This window comes from Haliaeetus albicilla, chromosome 7, assembly GCF_947461875.1.
Source record: "Haliaeetus albicilla chromosome 7, bHalAlb1.1, whole genome shotgun sequence".
Taxonomy (NCBI): domain Eukaryota; kingdom Metazoa; phylum Chordata; class Aves; order Accipitriformes; family Accipitridae; genus Haliaeetus; species Haliaeetus albicilla.
The window spans coordinates 28,462,257-28,487,554 of NC_091489.1; the positions used below are offsets into that span (position 1 = coordinate 28,462,257).

Here is a 25,298-nt window from a genome sequence, read left to right on the forward strand (position 1 = left end):
CTTTGTACCACACCATAGTTTGATCGAAAAGCTAAAAAGCATAAGAGATGGGATTCATCCACAGTAATTATAGCTGTCTAAAAGTTTGGCATCTTGTCTTAACTTTTCTATGTTCCCATTATAGTCAATGAAAAGAAAAAGGTACTGTCAAAATGTGATTTATGACTTTTCAGATAAGTCCACTACATCCTTCTGTGAAGGTCTCCATCTCTCTCCATTGTCTATTAAGAGCTTAGAAAACTACCAACCATTAGAAGCTAATTTTTGGATGGCTAGAATTAGATGTGATGAATCAGAATGGCATCTTAAACTACTTAAAAACCACATAGCAGATACATCTAAGCCATCATTACATGACTGAGGAACAAGGCACTGGTACTGGAATTGGTTATTGCCTCCTAGACTATCTTTCATTTTTGTTAAAAAAATACCATTTTCACAATATTGGAAGATGACTAGAAAATGGAAAATAATGAAGAAGACAGTTGGGTTACATGAGTGTAAGTAGACATTGTGTACTTCAGTACAGTCAACAGGAAGGCCATGGATTAAGGAATATAATGAGACAGACTTAATAAGGGAGGACTCTACTCTGGGAAAAAGAGATCCTAAAGAGGAGGCAAGGATTTGGGAACTGAGGCCATGACGAGTAACCAGATTACTATGAATTTCTAGAGTAGTGCAGTAATAAAAAGCTACTATGCTCGCCAGATGTACAAACAATAACAAATAGGAGTAGGGAGGTTATGTTATCTCATTTGGCATCAGTGAAACAACTATTAGTTTCAGTGGGTTCATGGTGTTGTTTTAAGAAAGACCATGAAAAATTCCATGGATTATGAGGAAGCCAGGGGAACAATTACAGTATTAGGAAACATGTCTTACTGTAAGACACTCATGGCACTCAATCAATTAACTTATCAAAGAGAAAGTTAGAGAATGACTTGATCACAGTCTACAAGTGCTTACCATAGGGAACAAAAATTTGCTAATAGAGGGCTCTTCAATCTAGCAGGCAAAGGCAGAACAAGATCCAAGGGCTAGAAGTTACAGCATGACTAATTGAGTCTAAAAACAAGGTGCGAATTTTAAACACTCAGGGAATAACTTGAAATAACTTGCCAAGAACTGTGATTTATTTTCCACCACCAAAAAATAAGTTTTAATCAACACTTGTCCTTGCTAGAACGTTATAGTTCTATTTCTAAGCTTATTAATACATTCATTCTGAGCATCTCAGAACATTTTTCTGGATAAAAAGAATAAATATTGTAAATTGGGAAGTGTTCATTGCAGTATTCATACACAGCCAAGAGATTTCGTTTCCATTTGATCATCAAGTCACAGACCCTCTACTGTGACGCTTGCCTATCTGAAACACCTTCTTACTACTCCACACTATGCAAACCTTTTTGATTAATGAGCACTAACTCAAAGTAGATTGCACTAAAATTAGGAAGCAGGAAGAAATCATAATTTGCAATTATCCCTCGCTGAAATACCTCAATACAATACTTCAGAGTCATTTTAGGCATACCATTGTTTTCCAAATGTAAAGGTAAAACACAAATTACAATATGGTAAAGATCTCTCAGTAGGCAATTAAAAATTAATCAGCTAATTAGATCAAATGAACAAGAAAATAAGGCTCAGGAAGACATCCATTCTAATTAACATAATATTAACTTATAAAAGACTTGTTCAGACAAAAAAAGATAATCTTTATTTCAAGTATCAAACCAATCAATAAAAGGAAACAAACAAAATTATTTCTTACCTTGTTATCCCCATGAGCAAAGCCAAAAGGAAATGACAGTAATAGTGAGTCAACCACCTGTGCAACTGTATTCATTTCTTATTATTTCTAATCTTGTTAACTATTTGAATCTACAATTTAAATTAACTTGTACTGAATTTATGGGGATTCTACCTATATTGTGCCTACTCTGTACTTGCTGTGTCTCTTAAGAATCTTCTAGGTACTTAAAAATAAAACTAATGAGACCCAAAGTGTCACCTAGGTTTCTCCTCAGCTAGGTGATTCCTAACTAAAGCACAGGGCTTTACTGTGGAGACAGAGGATGTTAAAATAAGAAAAAAATGGAGGGATTCTTAAGTCTGTGTCAAGGATGATAACATATACTCTCAAGGAAGGAAATAACATTATAGGACACCTTATTGAATAAACCTGACTGGTTAAGCGGAAAGGCTCAGACAATCAGACAAGGAATTGGGCATGGTTGAACCTAATTAGATAGATTGCATAGATTAGAAATATCTGTAATTGTAGGACAGTTCCTAAAATATTTTTTCAAATGTCAGATTACTCCAGCGATCACCAACCACCCCGACCTTCCGGTTGGAGTCACAGGACATATGCCACAGACTTCCGAGTGCTCCAAGCGATTCAGCAGCTGGGAGATGACCGTGACTCCAAGCACTCCAGTGCAGCAACTATGTGGACAACCCACAAGTACTGCATTTTGCAGCCCCTCGCAGATCTCCTATGTGTTATCCAGATTCATATTATCCAGTGACCCCTTTGACAGGCCAAAAGAGCTCTCTGCCTATCTCATGACACAGGCCTGGCTTGGGAGCAATTCTTGAACTTCCCAAGAGCTGCATGGAACTCAGTACTACAGGCCAGGTTGGACACAACTGCATTATTTACTGTTGCAGGGAAAAAAAATCCAGAAAGAGTGTGTAATGGTTTAGAAGCAGGCTTTGCAAACCAATTCCACAATAAATGTATTTCACTTTGATCACCCCTTCTAGCCCGTAACAGAATTGAGGCAGTATTTTGTTTTGCAGAAATTAGTACCTTCAAGACCTGCAGTGGATTTATTATTTCTGCTAGGGCTTGCACTTCCTTTCTGATCCACTGCTGTAAAATCCAGAGGGACAGAACAACGCAGAAAATTACTGCGAAGATGTAGTGTGACATAGGAAGAGTCAGACGCATTATGTGTGAACAATACGACAAAAGGAAAAGCCACCTGAAAATAAATGAAAAAATTAATAATCAAAAGGGTGTCTAATTCTTATCCGGGCACTTGTTTGCTCACTCTGATAAATTAGGACCGTCAGGCCATGGTGTATAAAGCTGGAAGCGACCCTGGGCCCAGAACTCAGTCCTGCTTGAAGAAGGTGCCAGAACCAACCATTCTGAGGAAAGAAACAGTGCCACCAGAAACCAAGTGAGGCATCAGAAACATAATTTTTATCTCACTTCATTCCTGAAACTAGGGCTCCACAACCTGTTGCCAAACCTCCATATCTACTCTGAGCTTGGTCGTGTCACTGAAACAACCAATAATGGCAGTTAGGTCGCACAGAGCAGCAGTCCTGTAATGCGGTCATCAGGTACTGGTCAGAGGCTTCAAATCATTTTGCAGAGATGACAAAAGTGCTGTTAGGAGAGAGTAACTTCCAATCACCCCAACATCAAAACCAGCAGCAGTATATGCTGCATAATGAGTCACACACGCACACGGAATGGAGGGACTTCATTGTTATGCACTTCCATGTAAACTGTGGCTTATAGTTAATGGGATACAGGCTCAAAGGATAATGTATAGAATTTATAAAACAAAAGCCTCAAAAAAAAGCACTTCTGTAACAGAAATTGTTTTTTCAACTGCAAGCTATGAACACTTGACACAAAAATAGTCTATTCAGAAATCACTGAGTATGTTGGAGAAAAACAGAGAATGACTGGACTTGGAGAATTTCATACTAGTTTGATCACTGATTCTTCAGTAAGCTATTTAGGACCGCAGGCTAAACATTCTCCTGGAACAGATGTATCAATCAAAAGCTAAGCCTACTTTAAATAAATAAGCAGTGCCTATTTTCTTCTCCAGAATGCCTGATCAAAAAGTTGTCTTCTCTGGCCATCCAGTGCTTTGTGTTTGGTAGCTGACAAAACACTTCCCTGATTTACACCGTAGCATGTGAGAGTTTTAGGAAGTTGAGGTCTCAAATACAGGTCAGTTTTTGTCACTGATGAAAGAAATCATTTACAGGATATATAGTAGATTAATATTTGTCAGGCTTTCCAAACAAGATGGAAACCTATTCTTTCCTGTTCTTTAAAGAACCCTCTAACTTGTTTTCCTATAAGGGATAAAAAAAATTCCAGAAACTAAGAGAGCAGAACAGAAAACCTATTTGCCAGTCCTTGATAGCCTGGGGCTGTAATACAGCAGAAAAAAGCAAAGAGAGAGGAGAGAGGAGAGGGCAGAGAGAAGAGAGCCTTGCTGCTGTAATTTCTATGGACAGTTTTTGATCCTTCCCTTACTTATATCCTCTCTTCATGTATAAACAATAAGATAGCAGAAGGTGCATCTCAACTGAGAGGATCACCCAAGACACATGTCCTCCTTGGTACAGCAAACAATGATAGTATGGACATGAGTGCAAAATAGTGAAAAGCTCTGAAAGCTCCTTGGCAGCAAGGCCAGATGCAGCAAATAAGTGAGTGGATGGAGGATGAGTGCCTCAAGACTCCTCCTGGTCATTCCTCCGTGCAAGCCTACCCAGTGTGAGCCAGCACAACACAGAGATGCCCAGATTATTGTACCTCTTCCAGAAGAAGCTGTTGAGTCGCCTCCAGGCAGCAGTGCACTGAAGCTAACTGGCCCAGTTAAGATTTAAGGCCTAAGTTCTACAAACAGCAGTCTCCACAGTCTTGCACAGCCATGATTCATGTCTTCAATGCAGTTCAACCTGAGCACTGGAGAACAGCTGTGGAATTAAGCCTACATTATAATAAATACTTAATAGAAGGCCCTCCCAGTGGCTATCTCCAGCTTTCTGCAAGGGGCCTGAACCTCCAGGGCTCCCTACAGACCTCTGCGCCTTGTAGGCTCTTCGTTGCCTGACCTAATTCTTCTAAATGGCTCACCCATTTTGGCTGACAATTTCCTCTAAATGCCCAGACACCAAGCAATGGAAAATTTCCTTTAAATGCCAGTTAATGAGCAATGGAAAATGTCATCATGATGAAGTTATGCAGGTACTTAAGTGCTCTGCTGGATCAGGCCTTTATGAGCTACATTATAGTCTCACATTTGATGAGATTTTCTGAGTGTGATAAATAAAGTAAGATGAACCTCTATAAGAAAAAAAAAGATATATATGGAAAATATTTTTAAAGCTTCTATGGTCCTCAGATGGCATGGTGGAGAGAAAGAGGGAAAGAGAATGCAAAAGCATAAACTAGGCTACGCTTGTGTAAATTACTCTGACATTTAATAACTCTCTACTAAAAATTTTCAAGCAAGGCTACTTCAGATATTTTTAAGGTCATGTATCATTTACTGTCTAGGTCAATTTATGCATCAGCAAAAAATGCTGCAAACCCTTCTGGACACTTTAAAAATAAGGGTATATGTAACTGTTTTGGCCATATTTTCCTCACCTGTTTCTGCTCTGTGAACATTTCACCTTGGAAAATTAAAGTAACATTCTATAATAAGTGAAGTCAGTATGATATTTCAAGGCAAGCCAAGGACAAGCTTTATAACCATACTATCAAAATGCTATTAATAAAAGCAAAAAAACATGCACAATGCCTGTGTTCCCCTATGGATAGAAAAAAATATTGTCCATTAAGTTAACATTTCAGGCACCCTCTCAGTTTTTCCTAAGGTCCCAAAGAAGGCAACAAAACACGTATCTCTTGCTGTTAACTTGTATAAACTATCTGCTATCATGTAGTGCTCTATTTTAGTAAACACTCCAAGGCTTCTTAAAAGAATATATGGATGAGTAGGATTTCTGGGTTAGAAAAGGTGGAAAACTGCGGCTAGAATATTCTACTTTCATAGCTAAGTTTTATACTGGTGTCTTCATTTATTTTTGTTTGGGCCCACAGGGTTGTATTTATAAATGCATCTAACATTAAGCATCTAAATTCACTTCTGTGTTCCCCTCACTGCCATATCCAACAGCCTCGTGGTTATCCCCAGGACAACGCATGCTGCAGTAAGTACTATTATCTCTTTTTGACAGATGTGAAGCCAGACATACCAGGGTATGCCTACACAGCACAAGGCAGCACTGCAGTGAAACATCCAAGCCAGCTCTGAATGGGCAAAGCTGGCTAGAAGATATCGGGCATCTAAGTTACCTCACTCAGTGCCCCTCTGCACATCCCTGAGCATTGCTGAGCCACACTCTGCAGAAATACACAAGGCTGAGGGCAGCCTGCATCATGCAAGGAGGCGTGGCCAGAGACTGTTGTTCTCGGCACCACTGAAATTTCCCGAGTACTTCTGCAGAACTGTAGACTGAATGCAGTAGTGCTATAACCTTAGATATATTTTGCTTTTGTTAACATTTGCTTTTGTGTTTTGCTTTTGTACACAAACAAAGAAACAGACAGGTTCTCACAGGTTTAGAAAGCCTATGGCTTTTCTTGATACTTGCCTTGCCAGACATCTAACCGCAGAAGCAGAGAGACTGTGACCTGTTTATCATATTTCCTTAGGTACATACTACAGGTAGCTACCCAGCTACATACACTATTTAACTGTTCCTTCCCTAGGAAAAAAACATGTTTATGTTTAAAGTACCATATAATTGTACTGAGTTGTAGAGTTTGCACCCACCCCATTTTCAAAAACAAATTATCCAAGGAACATATGGCTTGGAGAATTTGTCTTTTCACCTGATCTCAGGTGATCAAAATGCACACACACGTTTTCATTGGAGACAAATTATGAGCACATGTGTGTGTTTTGTCTACTTCTTTTTCAGTGCTTAAAAAGAAATCAATTTTGAAATGAAAATGTAGTTTGGGAACAAAAAAGCCCAAGATAGCTCACTTTGAAAATATCACAGAGCATTTAAAGACACTCTGGAAGAAGGCAGTATTTGTCAAATTGATTTCATTATTTATAATAACTTCGGTCCTCTCACAAATCTTGATATTTTCATTGAAATCATGATTATTGATTTTCCCTTTTTTCCAGCCCTAACAAGAATGAAAGATGAACTACAACATAAAGTCACTTCTCTCTGTTAGTTACAATGATACAAAACACTAGATATTTTGAAAAACCTCACTAACGATACATACTCCTTCCAAGATAAAAATGCTCACTTTAAAGCTCTGTGCTCAAAGGACTTCAAAAAGGAGCATTTTTTCACTCTTATTTTCAATGTCTCATTACACCGACAGGAAATTCTTAGGAAACTTCTCAGATCTTCCACGTTTATTTCATTTCATTTTAGATCCTTGTCTCATAAAATACAGTGAAAAATTCTCGGGCAGTTTATAGTACTATTAAAAACTAAACTAACTTTATTATTCATTCAATCTCCTCCATTATTTATCCCTCTTGATTTGAAAGTAGGACTCACAACTGCAGCACTAGGAGTTTGCTGCAAGTCCCTGGAACGCAGCCTCACCACAATTAGCCATTGATCCAGCTGCTCGTACCATGACAAGGGAATGCAAACTCCCTCCTCCTTGAGGCTACAGCTCCACAGAGAAACCCTTCAACATCACATACTTCTACCACTACATTTCTTAAGTTAATAAACAGCATCAGCTCAGAGCTAAGTTCTTAAGCAGCAATGAGATACACATACTTTTACATATTAGGAAAGGGGCGGGGGGGTGGGGGGCTGTTCCATCATGAACCTGTTCAGTGTTTCTGTACATGCAGATTTTTTTTTTTTGCTAACTTTTGGTAACGCAACTTTGCATACACTTAAACTGATGTAATAAGAACTCTCATGCAGAACTAGATACATGTTAAATATGCTTTTTTTTTTTTCAAAATGCTTTTACTGTGTGAGTAAAACCTCACTAATGTGTGAAAGACCTGTGGCAAATATGCACATTTTATGAATAAGGTTAGTGAACAATGAGCTCAGAGAAAGGAAGAAATCAAAGGCGGCACTGCAAAATTCAAAGCACTCAGTGAACATAACAGATGTCACTTAATTTTAATTATTGATGACAGTATTTCAGACTATGCTTGTTAATGTAGAGGAGTATGAAAGCAGACAGCTTTAGTACCCATCTGGTAAGAGGTCACTAGGAAGTGGTAGGAGACATCAAGATTTTAGTAGCACTTTCTAGTAAGTGTGTTGATTTCAATGTTTTGTTATCCCTCAAGTTGTGTCTACTACTACTGGAAAAAGACAGAGTTTCTTCTCCTTATCCATTTTTAAAAGCAAACAACGAGCAAGTAATCTACATTGTGCCTATGGCATAAAGAACCCAGGTAAGCCATTTCTGTACCTGCATGATGCATTACAGCTTTTAATTACTATATTGCAAACCAGCAGTCAAAAATGTCATGCATACCTTCACCACACTTTGTAGAGATGCACAGATCTACCCATGTTAGTATGATTACAAGGCAGTAGCCATGTTCAGATGTCTATGATGGGTTTTGGACCCTAATTCTTGACCCATTTTTTCAGTCTTGTCTCCGATTTATATTTGATAAATATGACATAAACAAGTTGATTATTCAAATGTAGGAACTTTCTGTGATTAACTGTGATACTTTAACCATGTATATAACACAGTTTCTCTGTTTAATACATAGTACTTAATTTTTTCCTCATTAAAACGTCTTCCATTGGCTTTAATTACACTCATGAGAATGGAAAAGTGAAAAAACATACTGTTTGCCTGAGGCCTTGGGTGGAAAGACAAGGTTTCACAGCTCAGGGAATCACTCTTTGGTGACTTTAAAACTTCTCATACTACCGATCCTAGACTGAAATCCACTGCTCACGTCTCATAAATGAAGTGTGATCCTGAAGTACTCCAAATCAATTAAATGAAAACCAGACAGGCAACCGATATACAAGTAGTTCACTCCTTGACCTTATATGCGTGGTAGATACGTTTACACATTTACATTTAGAGGCTCAGGGAGGAAATATCCACCTTATGATGTAATACATACATGTGTTTGCATTTATATTGTTTTAAATAATGATGTAATATCACAGTCCCTCAGGAACCTCATGTTAATTTCTTACCTACCAAATTTAGCTTCTGTAAGTCTCTCTTTGCCAGCCCCAATTCCCATGCTGGGCTGAAACGGTTTACGCTTGCCTGGGTTTGTTTTCTCCTTACGGACACTCACTGCACACCCCTCCCTCCTATGGGCCCCGAGGACCTCAGCAGAGACCTGGACGGCCACAGGCCTGGCGGGACAGCGGCAGCCAGCATGGGTAGCTGGGTAGGAGCCACAGGCAGCAGGGTTGGAGCCACGGGCAAAACGAGGGCGCGAGGCCGCCTCAGAGGCGCGCGAGGCCGCCTCAGAGGCACACGAGGCGCCTCAGGGACACGAGGCCACCTCAGGGCAGGCCGATGGCGGGGCCCGCTGGAGGGCACACCCAGCCCCTCTGACGGCGGCGGACTTAGCTTTTCTTTCACTCAACTACTGGACTACAGGTTTTGAACGCGTAACTCCGAGAGCAGCCCGCGGAGCGAGAACCGGCCGGCGCAGCGCCAGAGCGGCTAGGCAGGCGAGGGAGGGAGGGCGCCCCGCCGCGCCGCAGGAGGGGGCGGGGCCGAGGGCGCGCGGCGCGAGCGGCGCGAGCTCCCAGCCAGCTGCAGTACCCTGCCGCGTCCGTAGCTCCACCCCAGCCGCGCGGGGCCAATGGCCGCTCGAGGCGGCGCGGCGGCGGCCAATCAGCGGCGGCGCGGCGGGCTCTTCGGCAAAATGGCGGCGCCGGCGGGGTGGATGCGGCGCCGCCGCAGCGCGCGCCATGCCCGGTAGCCGGCGGAAGGGACCCTGCCTCAGGCCCGCCGCCCTGAGGAGGCGGAGCGGCGGCGGCGGCGAGGAGCAGCTCACCCGGCGGCGGCCGGCGGAGCTCCCCCTGGAGGAGGAGAAGGAGAAAGAGGAGGAGAAGGAGGAGGAGGCGACGGCGACGGCGGCGGCGGCGGCGGCCAGCGGCGCGGGCCAGGGCCTGCCCGCGGGGAAGGCGCCGCGCGCGCCCCGGCCGTCGCAGTCGCGGGAGGCGGCGGTGCGCGGCGCTGCAGGTACGGCGGGAGCGGCCCCTGGGGGCCCCGCGCCGGTGGGGGCCCGGCCCGGCCCTGCCCTGCCCTGCCCTGCCCTGCCCGCCAGCCCTGGAGCCGCGGGGGAGGCGCGGCCTGCCTGTGAGGGGGGGGCCGGTGCGGTGTAACCCCCTGCTCTCCCCCGTCCGTGTGCCTGGGGAAGGGGCTCTTGTCAAGGAGTGATGAAGAGCATCTTCCCGCGGCAGATACTTCGAACTGGCTGAGGACGCTGATCCACTCGCGGAGAGGATAAAGCCTGGCTGTGCTAAGCGCTTAAGTGCAGAGCATCTCCTAAGATGCTTCGCACGTAGTAACTGCAACTTTAAAATTATTTCTGTAGGATTCCACATCTGCAACGTCATTTTTAAAGGGCGAGGGTGACTAGTTGAGCTTCACATAGCATGCTCAGTTCACTTACTGATCTGAGATGGCTGCAAGCTGGTTTTGAACCTGCCTTAAACAGTCCTAGTTGAAAAGGCCCTGTGGAGGAAGTATAGATAAAGGTAGCTTGTGACCCAGAACAGCTTGGGGGCCCATTAAAGTTGTGACCAAAATCAGAGTCTGGGTGAAAGACACAGAGCAAGCCAGAATACAAAATACTCTCCCATATAGCTGTACAAAGTTTTTCTCTTAATGTAAGCTGAAGTCAATATTTCCTCAAGTAGGAGGGTTGACAGTTATCATCCTTACCATCAGATCCTGAGCATACAGCTGCCGGTATCGTGTAATGCTCTGTGGTGATCTAACTGACAAAGAGTCATACTCTGCGTTAAATGCGAACAATATTCCTGTTGTAAGTAAAAGCACGTTGATGAGCGTAAACTTGATTTTTATTCTTAAAGGTCCTAAAGCATCTTCTTTGTGCCTTGTCCTGTTGTACGTCCTAAGTTATTTTGGCCTTTTATTTGTTGTTTTTTAATAAGGATCATCTTTCTGTTCACACAGAGTCATGCTTACATAAAACACCAAAGAGATCGTTGAGTAGGAAATCCCGAATACCTACTTTCAGCTCTCCTGTTAATGACACTGATATCCAGCAAGAAATCTTTTGGGATCCTCATTCACCAGTTGCACACAGACTAGGTAATACTAATGAAATCCAGACTTCAGGGCACCTATTTGAGGCAGGCAGTGGGAGTATACTAAAAGTTATCAAATTTCTTGAAAAAAGGTCCTTTCTGTTGTCATGGTTAGGTTGTTTGGTTTTATTTTTATTAAAAACCCATAAATTTTTCAATATAGTGCTGAATCAAGTTCTGATTTTAGCACATGTATTTTAATTATTTGAGATATACTGCACTTTATAAATCGAATTGTTTTGCAGTTTTTAAGTTTTTTTGTTTGTTTTCATAGGCAATGGAAAAACCAAACAGTCTACCAGTCGATGTGCAGTAGAAATTTCAGAAATTGTTAATCGTATTGCTCCTCAGGTAATTGTTACTTTCTATGCTCTGTGTATGCAGTAATCAAACAGAATAGTGCTACAGTATTCAGTTTTAGCAAAGGCTTAATTTTAGTTACAGTAGTCTCTTTAACATGGTAATAATTGGGTGTGCAGAGAACTAGTAACATGTTCATAAAGCTGGACTGAATTAAAATCATAAGCATAGCGTTTGACTGGTTGCTCTTACGAGTTCTTATGAGCTCTTAGCAGTTCCATTTTAGAAAGTTTTACTTTTGGAATATAAGTTATTGCCCCTGGTTTTAGGAATACTGCTGTGTTTGTTTATCCTTAATCACTCATCTGTGAGAAGGTAAAGAGTTTCTTCACATGCTGGATTTACTTGGCAGTTGTTTTTAAGGATTTTGAATGATCATGAATGACTGCTGAAGTACAAGAACAAGACTCAGATGAGAGAGAGAGACTCCACAATGATATAAACTTAGTAACGTTGCTTCCTTATTCTGAATAATTTGCCTTTTTACCCCAAGATCCATGCTCTTGTGTCTCTCTTGTTGTAAACCTGATGTCCACAGCCTGGAAAGTTAAAATAAGATAGTGTTGGCTTATTGTTTGCCTTTTATTAAGTGCAGGAAGAGAACCTGTTATTCCTAAAGCAGTTCTGTAGCATTTAGCTTGCAAAATATGCCTGCTTATTTGACAGGGCCATGTAAAATGTATTCGCTATTTGGCATATTTTGGAAAAATTATACTTAAGAACTAGAAAATCATTGATAAGGGATGGTACTTTCTACCTTTTAAATGATTACAGCCCTGTCATAAATGTAAATAACATCAGACTGGATTTGCAATTATCTGTTGCTCGTGTTCTTTTTTCCTTAAAAAAAAAAATTGAAAAAAAACCTACCCAGAACTACCCTGTTAGTGGAGTTCAAATTATTTTTGCTGGCTTACATGCAGGACTTTCTCACATCCAGCATTTGGCTCTGGTCTTCTACACATTTTACCATTGCAGTAATTGTATCTCTTAGATTTCACAATTCAAATCCAAGCCTAAACTTTGAAGCTCTGAAACAAGTTCATTTAGTTTCTAAACTTCACTTATTTCTGTTTAAAGGCTCCTTGTATAAATGAGTTATAATGGAAGAAGTCAGATTTTTTCCTGGAAGCATACAGAATATGATTTCTTTCAAATTCTCTGATCTGTTAATGCTGCTTTAAGTAGATAAAGACAGTGCATCTCAACTAGCTCCTTACTAGCATACTAAAGTAAACTAGATCACAGCTTGTAATATGAATATTGCAGATTATGTGTAAACCTGAAGTAAACAGAGTGTTAGATTTGAGCACCAAAGTAAAATTAAGTTATTTTAATTGGAGTTCCTGTTTTAAATTGATATAATTAAAATTATACAACTATTAGTAGACCATGTAGCAGTAATCTCACTTAGCTTATATTGGTTTAGCTCCTATCTGTGCCTTTCAACAGATTTGATGCAGTTTAATTGGTTTAGCAGCTTTAATGCAAGGTGTGTGTCTAGTCCAATCTTTATCTGAAATCAATTTGCTAAGCATTATAAATCTAATCCCTCAGGATGAAAAAGCAGCCTGTAATGAAGGCTCCCTTTTAGGGACATGGATTGGTGAGGATGCTATTCCTTGTACACCTGGAGTAGTAAAAGCGCGAACTAGGACAAAGTTAAGTTGTACAAGGTAAATTACAGTTTTGTTTTGCCCATCACAGCTGGGCTTTCATGAAAAAGGGTATGTGGTGTTCCTTTATGTATAGTGAACCATGGAATTGTAGATTAGCATATAGAATGCTTTTAACTTTGGGCTTGTTATCTCTTCTTAATGGGGTATTTCTTGGGAACTCTCAAAAAGATTGCATGCTGACAGTGCATTGAAATTGGTGGGATTCAGTCATATTCCCTGTAGTTGTTAAACTAGAGAATGAACAGCTCATACGGTCGTGTTATCGAGCTTGGCTAAACTTTCTCAGTAGGTGTGACTTTCTTTTCTGAATTTTTTTTTTTTTTTTTTTTTTTTTTAATCTAGAGATCTTAAAATAAAAAATCCTGAAGAGGAACTCATGAAATTGGCTAAGGAATTTGATAAAAATCTAGTAGAGCTAGATGCTGTTCAGGAACAAGAGAAGCTTGGTCATCACTTCATCCAGACCGTCTCAGAGTCTTTAAATAATTCTAAAGACAGAGTAAATATGAAGAACCTGAAATCACTCCTTGGTGAATTTTCTGAAACAGATACTGCTCTGTCCCTGAAACCAGTTGGACAGAGCACTGGCATCCCTGCTGCAGAGCCCTGTCAATCTAGCAGTCAAAAGTCCATAGATCTTGAGGCTGAAATAGCACTTCATGCTCTTTTTGACTGCTCTACCCAGAAGTGTAGTGGACAGTTGAGCCAAGGATTATCAGGTATTTCTTTAAATAACAGTTTCCATGAAAATAAAAGCACCTTGGATGAGGAACACCTTCCTGAGCAAATTAAAGACATGCAACATGGTAATTCGGAGGCATATCAAAAAGATAGTCTGTGTGCACTAGGAAGCGTGAACCAGACTTTTCCAAAACCTGATACACATGTGTTGACAAAAAAAAATCCTTCTTCTTTGAAGACACAATTGGTGGTCTCCAGTAAGCTTGCTGGAGTAGTTAATGATGACTTTGATGACTGGGATACAGATTTTTTGGCAGATGACTCTTTTGTGATGCAAATAACCCAAAATCCTGAATTGTTAAGTACTGAAGAAGCACCACCAGTTCCTACAAATCCATCTGTGCGTGGTTTCAGTGATGCTAGCAGAACAAAGGAAAGAAGTTCCAATTCAATAACTTGTTTGGGGAGTGTACGCAAATCGAACAGTTTGCAGTTTTCACCTTTGAAACACTGTAGTAAAAACACACGAAATGTAAAATCTCTTTCTTTACAAAAGACATATAAGACACAAAACTCAAAGACAGAGACCATAGCCTTTCATGGCAAATGTGACGTTAAGCCAGATAAAATAAATTCTATTGGGAAAAGTGCTCAAACCAGTGATTTGAACTATATTCCTGTTTCAATGCAATCTGAAGTGAAGAATGGAAATGAAACTATTCAGCCTAAAAGTGACCCTCTTCCTCTGTTTCCTTCAAGATGTAATCCTCATAGACAATGGACTGAAAAACCTGGGAATAACACATACAGTGTTTTCTGTCAATCATCCAGTGTTTCTACGAATACGAAACCTAATGATCTAACTAAAACGGTTAACCAAGCTAATACAGATAACTTAAATCAAGTTGAAGTACCAAAGAAATGTCCTGTGTCATGTGATGACTGGAATGAACCAAAATTTTCTGATGAGGTATTAGATATGTTTTGTGAATCCGATAGTCTTTGGGATGCAAACCGTGAGGATGATGAATTGTTGTATCAGGTGTGTGATGATATAGAAAAGCAGACTCAGAGCCAGGATGTTAAACAAGGAAATGAAAGAGCTAAAACTATACAAGGAGCCAGTATTAATTCCAGATCAAATGCTGATAACAACTTCCCAGCATCTAAACAAGGACTACCTGATCTCCTCTTGGCACAAAAACCAAATGCAAAACAGGACGCTTTCTCACTAAACAATTCCTATAGGAATTCATCAAAGGTTACACATGGGCTGCCCAGAACAGGTCACATAGTGAACTGTAAAAACGTCTCAAGTCCTTTAACTGTGATCTCGGGTACTTCTATGGAATGTAAATACACACTGTCTAAAAACTGTCATCAAGCCGCTTCTGAAGATACTACAAAGACTGTTTTGGGAAAATGGTATAGGTCAAATTCTGTGCCCGCAGGAGAGCCTGGTTCTGAAGCAAGTCTTGTTAATGCAGTAAACGTTTTCAGTAGCAAAACACTAGACAGCCCAGATCTTTTGTATAATACAGGAAAGATGCCAAATAACAGTTCTGCTAACAGAATATCACTTATACCTTCAAAGTTTAAGTTCCAAAAGACTAACAATTCTCAGGGTGCTCTTCACGTAGGGTCTGAAAAGCCAGGGAGTCATTCTGGCATTGGAATTACTCTGCAGAGTTTGGAAGGAAGCAAGAATCAGGTGAATGTGACTTTGCACAGCAAGCTTGACAATAAGAAACCACCTTTCAAGAGGCACCTTTCAGAGTCTTTTGCACTGCCTACATCAGGTATTTGTGTTTATTGTATCACTATTAGACTGGGTTTGTTTGTTTTCTTACTGTAATCAGATGTCAGAGAAATTTGTACTGTATTGCAACTTACAATAGGCTTCAATATTCATCCATTCAGTGTAGGTGTTAGTAAATGTTCTAACAAGAATTTGGAGGTTATTTGCTCCAAAATGAAATTGTCCTGATGCATCTCTTGAATTCCTGTAGTTAAGGACTTTTGTTTCCCATTTTCATTCCACTTCTCTGAATACTTCACACTCTTTCCATAGACACTCAGAATCACTAGAATCAAGTATAGGCCGATGGCAGCACCCAGCATACCATATTCTTAAATTGTTACTTAAAAATACTCCTATTTTGATACATAGTAAATGTTGTATGAGTCTGTGCTTTAATTTACAGTTCATTTTGAAAAACATTAAAAATTACTTATCTCGGCCATGATTTGTAAAAACCCAGTTAACGGTGGGGCAGGGAAAGAAGGCAGCAGGTGATATGGAATGCCAATTTCTTTTTACTATTGCGTACCTGGAAACCGGAACCTCAAATCATTCGATGCTTCTGAAACCTCAGCCTGTATTGTTTGCTCTGTGGCTAAAATTGCCAGTGAAATATTCTTGCGTTACCAGTCTAAACACTCACTAACATTTCCTTTCATCTAGAGAGGAGGTCAGTCACTTTTCCATCATCAAGCAACAGTCTGTAATATTCCATGCACTGGTGTTACTTGCTAGGGAAAAGTAGAACGAGTCAAGTGCCAGTCAGTCTTGTTTTTACTTGATCTCGTGGCTTAGTGAAGTTTTAACCAATATTAATTTTGATGAAACGTGCCTTTAGAGTGTACTGTACCAACCTCAGTTTTCAGGAAGCACTGTTACAAAAACAACAAAAAAATTAATTCCTGCAAACTATCAGCCAGCATTATTTGAAGAATCAGTATTTTACCTGTGTTTCTTCCCCAGCAAAGCAGCAGATAAATGGAAAGCAGCAATTTTGGATGTTAAGGGAGAAGGGAGGGGAGAGATAATTAGTCATTCTGTGAAATATTCTAGAGAATAAAGGAATGAAAAAGAATAGCATAGATTTTCTTTACAGATAAATGACAACTGTCCTTATCTTAAATTTTTGGTGGAAGGACATTGGTGTAACAAAAAGATGGACATTAAGTGATCCTTTCAAAAACATACATAATTTTTCATGGATGCTTTCTTTTTTTTAAGAAACAAAGAGACAAAGAGTTTGAAAGACTACTTATTAAAAATTACATTAATTGGAAGTTGGTGTATAAAACCGGTAAAATTCTTAACATGTGTGGGGAGTGTTCCTGTTGGTTCCAGTGAGGTCAGGATTTTATTGTATGGGAATTTATAGTTCTGTAACACAACATATAAAATATTACACTTAGCTATCATGTTCTTGTCTCCTTTGCCAATTTTTATTGCTACCTTTGACCTTTTTTCAACCTTTCTGGTTTTATTTGTGTGACACCTGTACTGTATCTGACCCCTGTGTCTATACCATCTCCATGCCCATATCTCTGCCTAACTCACTAAACTGTAGAGCCCTTTTCACTCTGATAGCTTTAATTTTCTTAACCCACCACCATCTACTATGTTGACTCCTGATGTCACAAGGTTCACCTGAAGGGCAGCCAAGTAAAATTTCCTTGAAGCAAATGTCTGCATCCCCGTATTTTCATTGGGAGGTAGTAATCAGTAGCCCTACAAAGGTCATGCATCTTATCCCCCTTCCTGCCTTGGGGACAGAATAGATGAGCCATTTTTAACTTGGGTGCCTGGTATGTCAGAATAGTGCGCTCTTGCCATAGATCTTCAAACACTGAAAACAGATAAGTTAAAATACATACTGAACAAACTTGAAGGCTCCTAATACATGTTTTTTTATTTACAGTGTCTGTGGTGGAACAAAAAAATAGAAAATGTTCTCAAGAAGAGATTGAAAGAAAAAAACAAGCAGCTCTTGCACGAAGAAAATCCAGAATGCAGACATTCTTTAAAGATGCTTGAATTTGGAGTTTATTTTGTCTATGGAGTAAGTTTTTGGGAGGGAAATATTGTAATACCGGAAAACAGTTTTTAAACTCTGTTCACAGCTACTGACGGCAAACTTTTTCTATTTCTCAATTTAAAAAGATCTTGACCTGAACCATAACTAATACTCTGGTGATATTTAGTCTTAATTAAAAACTACCAGTTGTAAATGTGTAGTCCCAAACTACCTTCAGCCCAATGAAGATTGTATTGAGTTCACATACTGTTATGTGTTGAAATTGTATAGTCTGAAAATCATCAGAGCATGAATGCGTTTGTATATACACGAAAGTAGAAGATGTCAAAAACAGACTGTATGTGTTTTGGCTGTATTATTGCAAATATTTTAATCTATAAGAAGACTCTCAAGTACGCACAGACTAAGAAATACTAATGTTTGCTCTCAGGTAGAAGAAAGTTTTGGTTTAAAGAAAGTACAATCTAGAAAACATCTAACATCGGAAAACTAACGGAAATGAACAGGATTTGGAAAGCGTGTTCAGTTTGTCTCCGTTACCTTAGGTAAGAATTGTACCTAGTGAAGGAAGAATTTAATATAAAAGTTTCATAAGGTGAAAAAGCATCCTGGAAAGGACTTTTTTTTTTTAATTCCCTTCATGAAGAGTTGGAAATAACCCTAGCTAACAAAATTGGACCACTTTTTTCTAAACGTGTGCTACCGAGCTAATTAAAAGAGGTAGCCTATGTCATTTTACTAAACCATGAGCAATACAAAACAAACCAGGTGAAATCTCAACAACTATGAATCAGTTTAGCCTTATGGGTTGTACATATTTTTCAAACTGAAGGCTGTTAAAACATAAAAATGCAATGTCATGTCAGCTTAACAGGGGCTGATAGAATTTTTGATGTGATAGATGGTTGCAGAGCTTCAACTGCAAAAACTGCCTGTGGGTAAGCCGCAAGATATTTTTCAAATGAGAAATGCTTATATGTAAACATGTGGCACTATGAAAAGTGACTGTAATTTTTCTTTGTAAATAAATAGCTTTGAAATGTACCAAAGGTTAGAGGAAGCTTTTGGTTTCTGTAGTATGTGCCATTTTTGTAACTCCTAAAAATGTAAGTATTGTATATTTGTAAATCATCATTAAACTTTTTTACATTTTTCTAGTCTGTTGGGGAAAATACTATACTACAGAAACTGGTAAAAGGGAGCAAAGTGGGAATTCGATATGGACTTTGCCTGAATGTTCTCTCTTGGTAATTTACCCAATTATTCCATGCCTCAGTTTTCTACTTAGAGTGGTGACAAAGTGCTTCCTTTGATCCATTTAAACTAGAAATCCTTGGTGAAGGAACTGGTTGTACACACAGCGATCTGCAGTGGAGTCCTGAAATACTTAACTATACTGGTTTTCAAACTAGTGAATTTGCTTTTGTATTAACCAGCATTCTTGGTGCTAGTTAGTTGATTATGAAATCAAATCCCCAAGTCCACCAAAGATTGTGCTGGTGCCCAATAAGCGTTACTTACTGTCTGTGGCTGCAGCTCCCTGTCCTTCAGCCATTGTGCGGTATATGACAAGTTGGATCATCCTACTGATCTGACTGAAAATTAACCCAGAAAAAATGTTTTTAGCCTTTCGAAGAACTTCATCATAATAATACCCTTAACAGATAATATAACTTGAAATAGCAAGACTCTTTGTTGTGTTGTCAAGCCTCTGCTGCCAATGTTCAAACAGTTTATAAGACAGAAGATTTGCATGTCCATATGACAAGTAAATGTAAACCCCAAATAGTGGCTGTTGCTAAAATTTTATCCTGAGAATGTAGTTTGATGTGTGTATCTGAGGGATGTGTTTGTCTTTGTGGTGTTCTAGGAAAATCTAAACTATCGGGTAACTTGGCAGATGCACTATTAGCCAAGAAAGTGGAAATGAAGAAAGGCTTCTACTATCAGTATTAAATATGAGAGTTATAAAACTGGCTTTTAAGGTACTGATACACAAGAATGACAAATCTTATTGAGAAAGATAAAAGGCTTTTGCTAGGACAGTGTTCAGCTTATCAACCCTTCCCTCCCCAGGATATTTCTCTAGAAATAATTCTGTAAAGGAACCAGGATCAGTTTTGTTTTCAAGGACAATATGGTTAATTATACTTCTGATTTGAGAAGGTGAGCTAATTGGAAAGGAAGGACCTGTTGTGGCTGCTGGAGGCTATTTTATTAGGAAGGTTTCATTCTCTGATGCGAAAAGACTAATTTTTAATCAGTTTTGAAATTGGGATAAATCGTAGATACATAACAGGAAATACAGACTAAGCACATTATGGCTACCCAAGCTCAGCATGCGAAATGATACATCCCAAATGCTTGCCACTATGTGTCCTTGAGCATACTCAAAGTTTAAAACCAGCTTACTGCCCTTCCAGGTGATGCTAATTTTCTCAACACCCAGGATAGAAGGGCCCTGGAGCTGCCCACCTGAAATGCCACCACTGGTCTCTCCCTCAGAGCAGGGTAAGAATACACTGGCTCATGCTTTAACATGAGTGTCTAACCAACCCCCTGGTCTCCTGAGCTGTAAAATAGGAGCTCAGTGTATGTCAAGGGGAATTCTGTTGCCACAAGGGGTGTGGAAACGACCCTTTGCAAACTTTGCAATTGGAGGAAGACACAAACTACTTTTTGACCAAATACTGTCACTTACATACTTCCTTACCCATGTACTTCCTCTGTGCTGCTTAACCGTATTTAAAGAATCTGTTTGTTCATCAGTATGACACATGTTAATTTTGACAGTTTACAGAAAATGCATCCATTGCCCTCCCCTATTAAACTAATCATAACAGAGGGGCTTTGTTTTTTGTTTTACTTTTCATAAATACCTATTTTTAGCATAGATAGTACACTGCAAGGCCTGTAATTTGGTTTTTCTTAAACATTACTTTCCAAATAGAAATCACAAGTTCTTGGGCTCATGGTTTCTTAACTGATGTTGAGTACTAAGATTTTTTTGGTCACACCCCGACTATCATTGACAATCTCCAAATGCCCTACCATACCATCTCTCAGTTAACAAATTGCATAGTTACTTCTTTTTGTGACTCGACGCTATTAGAAACAGAAATAATTTCTTGCGTTAAAATTAAACCACTCTTATACCATTTTTATTAGGCAAATTTGATAAAAGTGAAAAGCTTAGAGAAATACTTTAACCCCAAATAGTTTTCATTGATGGAGTTAATGCAGACAGAAGATTCATTAGAGCCTACAAAGAACAACCTCTACAATATAAAAAATAAAATTCCACAAGGTAGGAATTTTTGTCTTTTAAAATATATATATTCATATTGGTTGGTCAGAAACATCCAAAAGATTTAGAAGAAATCTAGCAGAAAATAAACTGTCTAGCTATATATATGTATCTTAAAAGAGTACACACCACAGAGCTTGTTTCTTGTGAGTGCCTGTGCTCTAAATACCAGTCTTGCCCTTTGCCTCTTCCTACTATGCTGGCATCAGCAAGATGCTGGACATGGACCCAGCCCAGCAGACAGGGCAGCATACTGACATTGGCAGAGGTGCAGACATGAGGAGTTTAACCTTTGCCTAGTTCTTGAACACCTGGATATTGAAGCCAGCAACGCAGCAGGGGTGTAGCTAGAAATGGCTTGGTGCCTCCTAACCTGAGGGGCATAGGGTAGGCATACAGCCATTTCAGGTGCTCTTACAGCAGTCTGTGATGCAGAGAGGGCAATTCAGACATTAGGTGCCTGAACTACATTTGAGATGTGCTTAGCTCTATGTCAACAAAAGCAGCTGTCTGCCTAATGTATTTTAGGGATGCAGTACTGGGCCTACACAGCTGCTCTGCTGTGTGTGGGCAGCCAACAGCTTTGAAGAGCAGGTAAGTGCAAAAGCTGCAGCCCTACTCCATGCTCTCATGCTACGTTCCCTTTCCTCACCACTAAGGAAGGAAGCTGAGTGGCAGCCTCACGACCCCACAGATTTTACAGGTTATGCTCAGCATCCCTCATGCTTCCTGGTAAGTTCTTGGTGCCCCACTGATACTGCATGTGCCTCAATCATGCAGTCTTTTGTCTGACTGCTTGCAGTAGACAACAGATCTTCATTAGGAAAGTATCTACATCATTTTAATTAATTAATACACATGTACACATAAGAAGTTTGGTATTTCAATAGCTGATATTTCAGTAGCTGACATTTCACTGAAGCCACATCCTCCTCCAGGCAAAAAAGACCTATATAAATAGTAGCAACAATCTTAAATACATTCTAAATTAAATTATGACTGTCATGTTTCATTATAAATTAATTTATGACTGTTTGCTTAAGCACTCATCTTTGTTTCATTCAGAGCACGGTAATTTTTTACATGAGCAGAGCAATCAGTGAGCTTAAGTTTAAATGTAAATGGAATTCCTGTATGTCCCCATACCTGAGTATAATTTTTATTCCACAGATACTGACGCATTTCGTGATGAGTGATGTTACTCGCTAAAATCCAAGGATTATGTTTTTCAAGTAAACCTGTGGTGGGTTTTTTTCCATTTAGTAAAGGCAGACATGATCAGGTAAAGGATCCGATCATCATTATTCTCCTTCTCTGTATCTAAAATTATGTGTTGTGGGAGATACATGCATTCACACCCTTCTAGTTCATGCTGGTGAGGGATAATGTTAAAAGTATTTGAGAAATTTAGTAATATTGGGGTTTTACTGTGTTAGTTGTATCAGATTTTCAGAGAGGCCAGCATCCAGCATCTCTTCAAATTTTAGCCTATAAGGCACAATTAATGTTGGGGCTGCAGTTCAGGAATAGCAATGTAATCTTACACTATGTGTACCACTTATTACATCTAGACCTTTATACCCAGAGGAATAACATAGATTAATTCATTGATTATATCTTTTTAAGCCTAAAAAGAGTTACAATTTGTCAGGAAAGAATAGCTGGAAGCAACAGATAGTGACCTAAATAGTAGAATTCCAAAGATAAAATAGAAGAAAATGAACACAAATGCTTCATTGTTTTGAGAGCTGTATTGTCTGCAACACACTCCAGTGAATCCAGTATTTGTGGAAGAGGCCAAGGCAGATATAATATGTGGAGCTAAAAATGACAGCCTGAGTAAGTAGCCATCAGAGATGAAGCTGGGAAGACTCTGGCAATTCTGCTGTAAATCATAACTGCAGTATTTGTTCAAAGCTTCAGTTACTACACATACTGGTGTTTTGTCAGAATAGTCAGAGACGTCCTGCCTCATAAAACACTTAAGGATATCTAATGTACTGTTCTTGTGGAGCTAAATATAAATTTCTGTGCCTATTGTCTGGGTGTAATGTCAGTATGGTAGCTGGCAAACCATTAAGGGCCTGATTCTACTCTTGTAGCAATTTCCTTAAAGTACTGGAGGTAATGGAGTGACTCAGGTGAATAAAGAATCAAGCCCATGCATTTTATTACTGTAAGTAGTTCTTGTTTTCAGCACATAAATCTATTAAAACAGCATTGCATTTATCAGAAATTGTTATTGTTTACACACATTTTCAAAGTTTTTTGTGGAAAAAGGTTGCATTTATGCATACCTTTTAACAGCTGCAGTTAACTGTTTTCACCTCAAACAATGTAGTTAACAGGTGAGGAGAGGACTACAGGACTTACAGATTTCCCTTTTAATGAGGTTGTCTGCTCTTTGCAGCTTGTCCTCACTAAAGGAAAAACTTGATTCAAGTTTTAACCCTGGAAAATTAGGACCCATGTAGACATGGGAATGAAGCTTTGCATGCGCTGCCACACTCTGTGAACAGGAGATGTCCAAATATATTCTAACTGAGCATAGCAATTTAGGTTTGGGGTTGGTTTTTGGGTTTTGGTTGGGGTTTTTTTTGGCTGAGCAGGGTGGGATTTCTTACATGCCTAAAGCTGAGTATATGTTGGACATGTTTTGCAGAATCGTGGCTGTAGGGCCAAATGTCTAAGGCTATTTAAGCACCTGGGGAAGTTACTCATGGGGAGTCACATTGGTGATTCACAGTGGTATGAAAAAGAGCTCAAGGAATAGTTGGTTTTGAATATCCCATTGGATACTAAGCTGCACCTTTGGGTGTTAGAGACCTGCAGAAAGCTGAACTTCAATGACAAAAAAAATGGACATAATGAGAGAAAGAAAAATGTGTTCTCCAAGGCTTGCATAACAGTTTGGAAACATTTTGGTAGATGAAGTGTTAACAGTTCCTTCACCAATAATGACTTGCAAAGGAATTTTTTTTTTTTTTTTAAATTAGCTCTCATGCTCTACAGCAAAAACCTGAAATATATGCTTAGAAATATCACAAATTTGAATTCCTGTTTTCCTGGTTGCTTCTTATAATACCTGGATAGGGCCAGATGTTTTTGTAAACTCTAATGCTGTAAATGAAGATGACATTAACCTTAATAACTATTTTGTTACTGAACTTGAATAGGTGTTAGCGATGAATAAATGAAACTGAATTTTATAGAATGACTATGTTTTCCATGTCACTTAATTTTTAGAATGCTGACTTGTGTGACTTCAATGTAAGCTACTCATCAGAAGTGGCAGTCCAACCAGCAAAGACCTCAGTTTCCAACATAAAACATCAGAAGATCCCAGAAGATTTTCTGTTTGGTTTTAATGCCACATATCCAACCAATAGTAAGAAAGGAAAAGAAAGCTATACTTGTTTATGTGCTGGGGGCAAAGTCTCACAGACTCATTTTCTCTATAGTTTTCTCTCAGGTTATGAAGGCTGACCTAGGCCCTTTACAGAAGACTGCTGTCCAAATCTCATACGGGCTTTTTTAAAACTTCTCAGGGCTTTTTTCCTCTCCATCCCTTGGTAATCCCTCAATGTCTGATGTGGTCATTAAGCGTGCTCTGTAGATCTAACTAGGAATCATGTCCTATTAAGGCTTCCACAACCACCAGACTCCTGCTCCTTTATGGGAGACTGGAGCTATCTACTAAGTTTCAAATTTACATTTACTTTTAGTTAGATCTTTAACTCAGATATTTTTCTAAGGCATAAGTCAGCCACTCCTGACATTTCAGGATCCCAAGTTTGATGTGTGAAAGCTGTACAATCTGTAATCTGTGAATATAGGGGGGAATACTTGGACTGCTTCTAAAGGATGCATGCACGGTGAGTGAGAACAGCAAGTTCATTTGTGCTATACAGCAATCTATGTGAAATTTCTGAAAGGCTCCACATCACCAGTGAGAAATTTCTAGAGATCAAAAAAGTTTGAATACACTGCATTAGAGTGTCAAATCTTGACAATGTAACACATTAAAAAGAGTCTGACCAAGTGACAGTTTTCTAATAGATAACCATAAAGATATGAAGAAAAGTTGGAGGACAGCCTGTAGAAAGAGTTATGGAGGTGAATGGAAAGAAGTTTGAAGATGGTTTAAGATAATGTCAATCGGTGTAGACCAGATAAAGACAGACCCTTTTTCATTTTCTTGAGAAAGTTTGAGGCACCAATGAAACTACGTAAAACACCTGTTACTTATAAAAATGTCAAATAAGCATACATTTGGGAAATGGAGAGATTCAAACACTCATGAAAGGGCATGAGAAATTCTTGGAA

At 39.4% G+C, this 25,298-nt stretch overlaps 1 protein-coding gene and 1 long non-coding RNA gene across 9 annotated transcripts in view; one reads left to right on the forward strand and one right to left on the reverse strand.

Annotated features, from left to right (window-relative positions):
• Nucleotides 1-9,688: 9,688 nt before the first annotated feature.
• Nucleotides 9,689-25,298, forward strand: part of ETAA1 (ETAA1 activator of ATR kinase) — a 55,124-nt gene continuing 39,514 nt past the window's right edge. For 2 of the 8 annotated variants that reach the window (XR_011325450.1, XR_011325452.1), the window contains exons 1-8: nucleotides 9,689-10,021; nucleotides 10,982-11,119; nucleotides 11,390-11,466; nucleotides 13,033-13,151; nucleotides 13,497-15,634; nucleotides 17,549-18,210; nucleotides 20,089-20,176; nucleotides 22,143-22,254. Coding sequence is in view for 2 of the 8 variants with exons in the window: in XM_069787505.1 (XP_069643606.1) it covers nucleotides 9,748-10,021; nucleotides 10,982-11,119; nucleotides 11,390-11,466; nucleotides 13,033-13,151; nucleotides 13,497-15,634; nucleotides 17,549-17,664 (2,862 nt within the window). In the remaining 6 variants the exon portion in view is untranslated. Of the gene's footprint in view, nucleotides 10,022-10,981; nucleotides 11,120-11,389; nucleotides 11,467-13,032; nucleotides 13,152-13,496; nucleotides 15,635-17,548; nucleotides 18,820-20,088; nucleotides 20,177-22,142; nucleotides 24,190-25,298 lie in introns of those variants that run through there. The other 6 variants (XR_011325456.1, XR_011325455.1, XR_011325454.1 and 3 more) reach the window with 6 other exon arrangements.
• The window catches only part of LOC138686115 (uncharacterized), a 29,348-nt gene continuing 15,985 nt past the window's right edge, over nucleotides 11,936-25,298 (reverse strand). The window contains exons 2-3 of the long non-coding RNA XR_011325457.1: nucleotides 19,187-19,260; nucleotides 11,936-12,014 (exon numbers count right to left, since the gene is read on the reverse strand). This is a non-coding gene — a long non-coding RNA (uncharacterized lncRNA). The remainder of the gene's footprint in view (nucleotides 12,015-19,186; nucleotides 19,261-25,298) is intronic.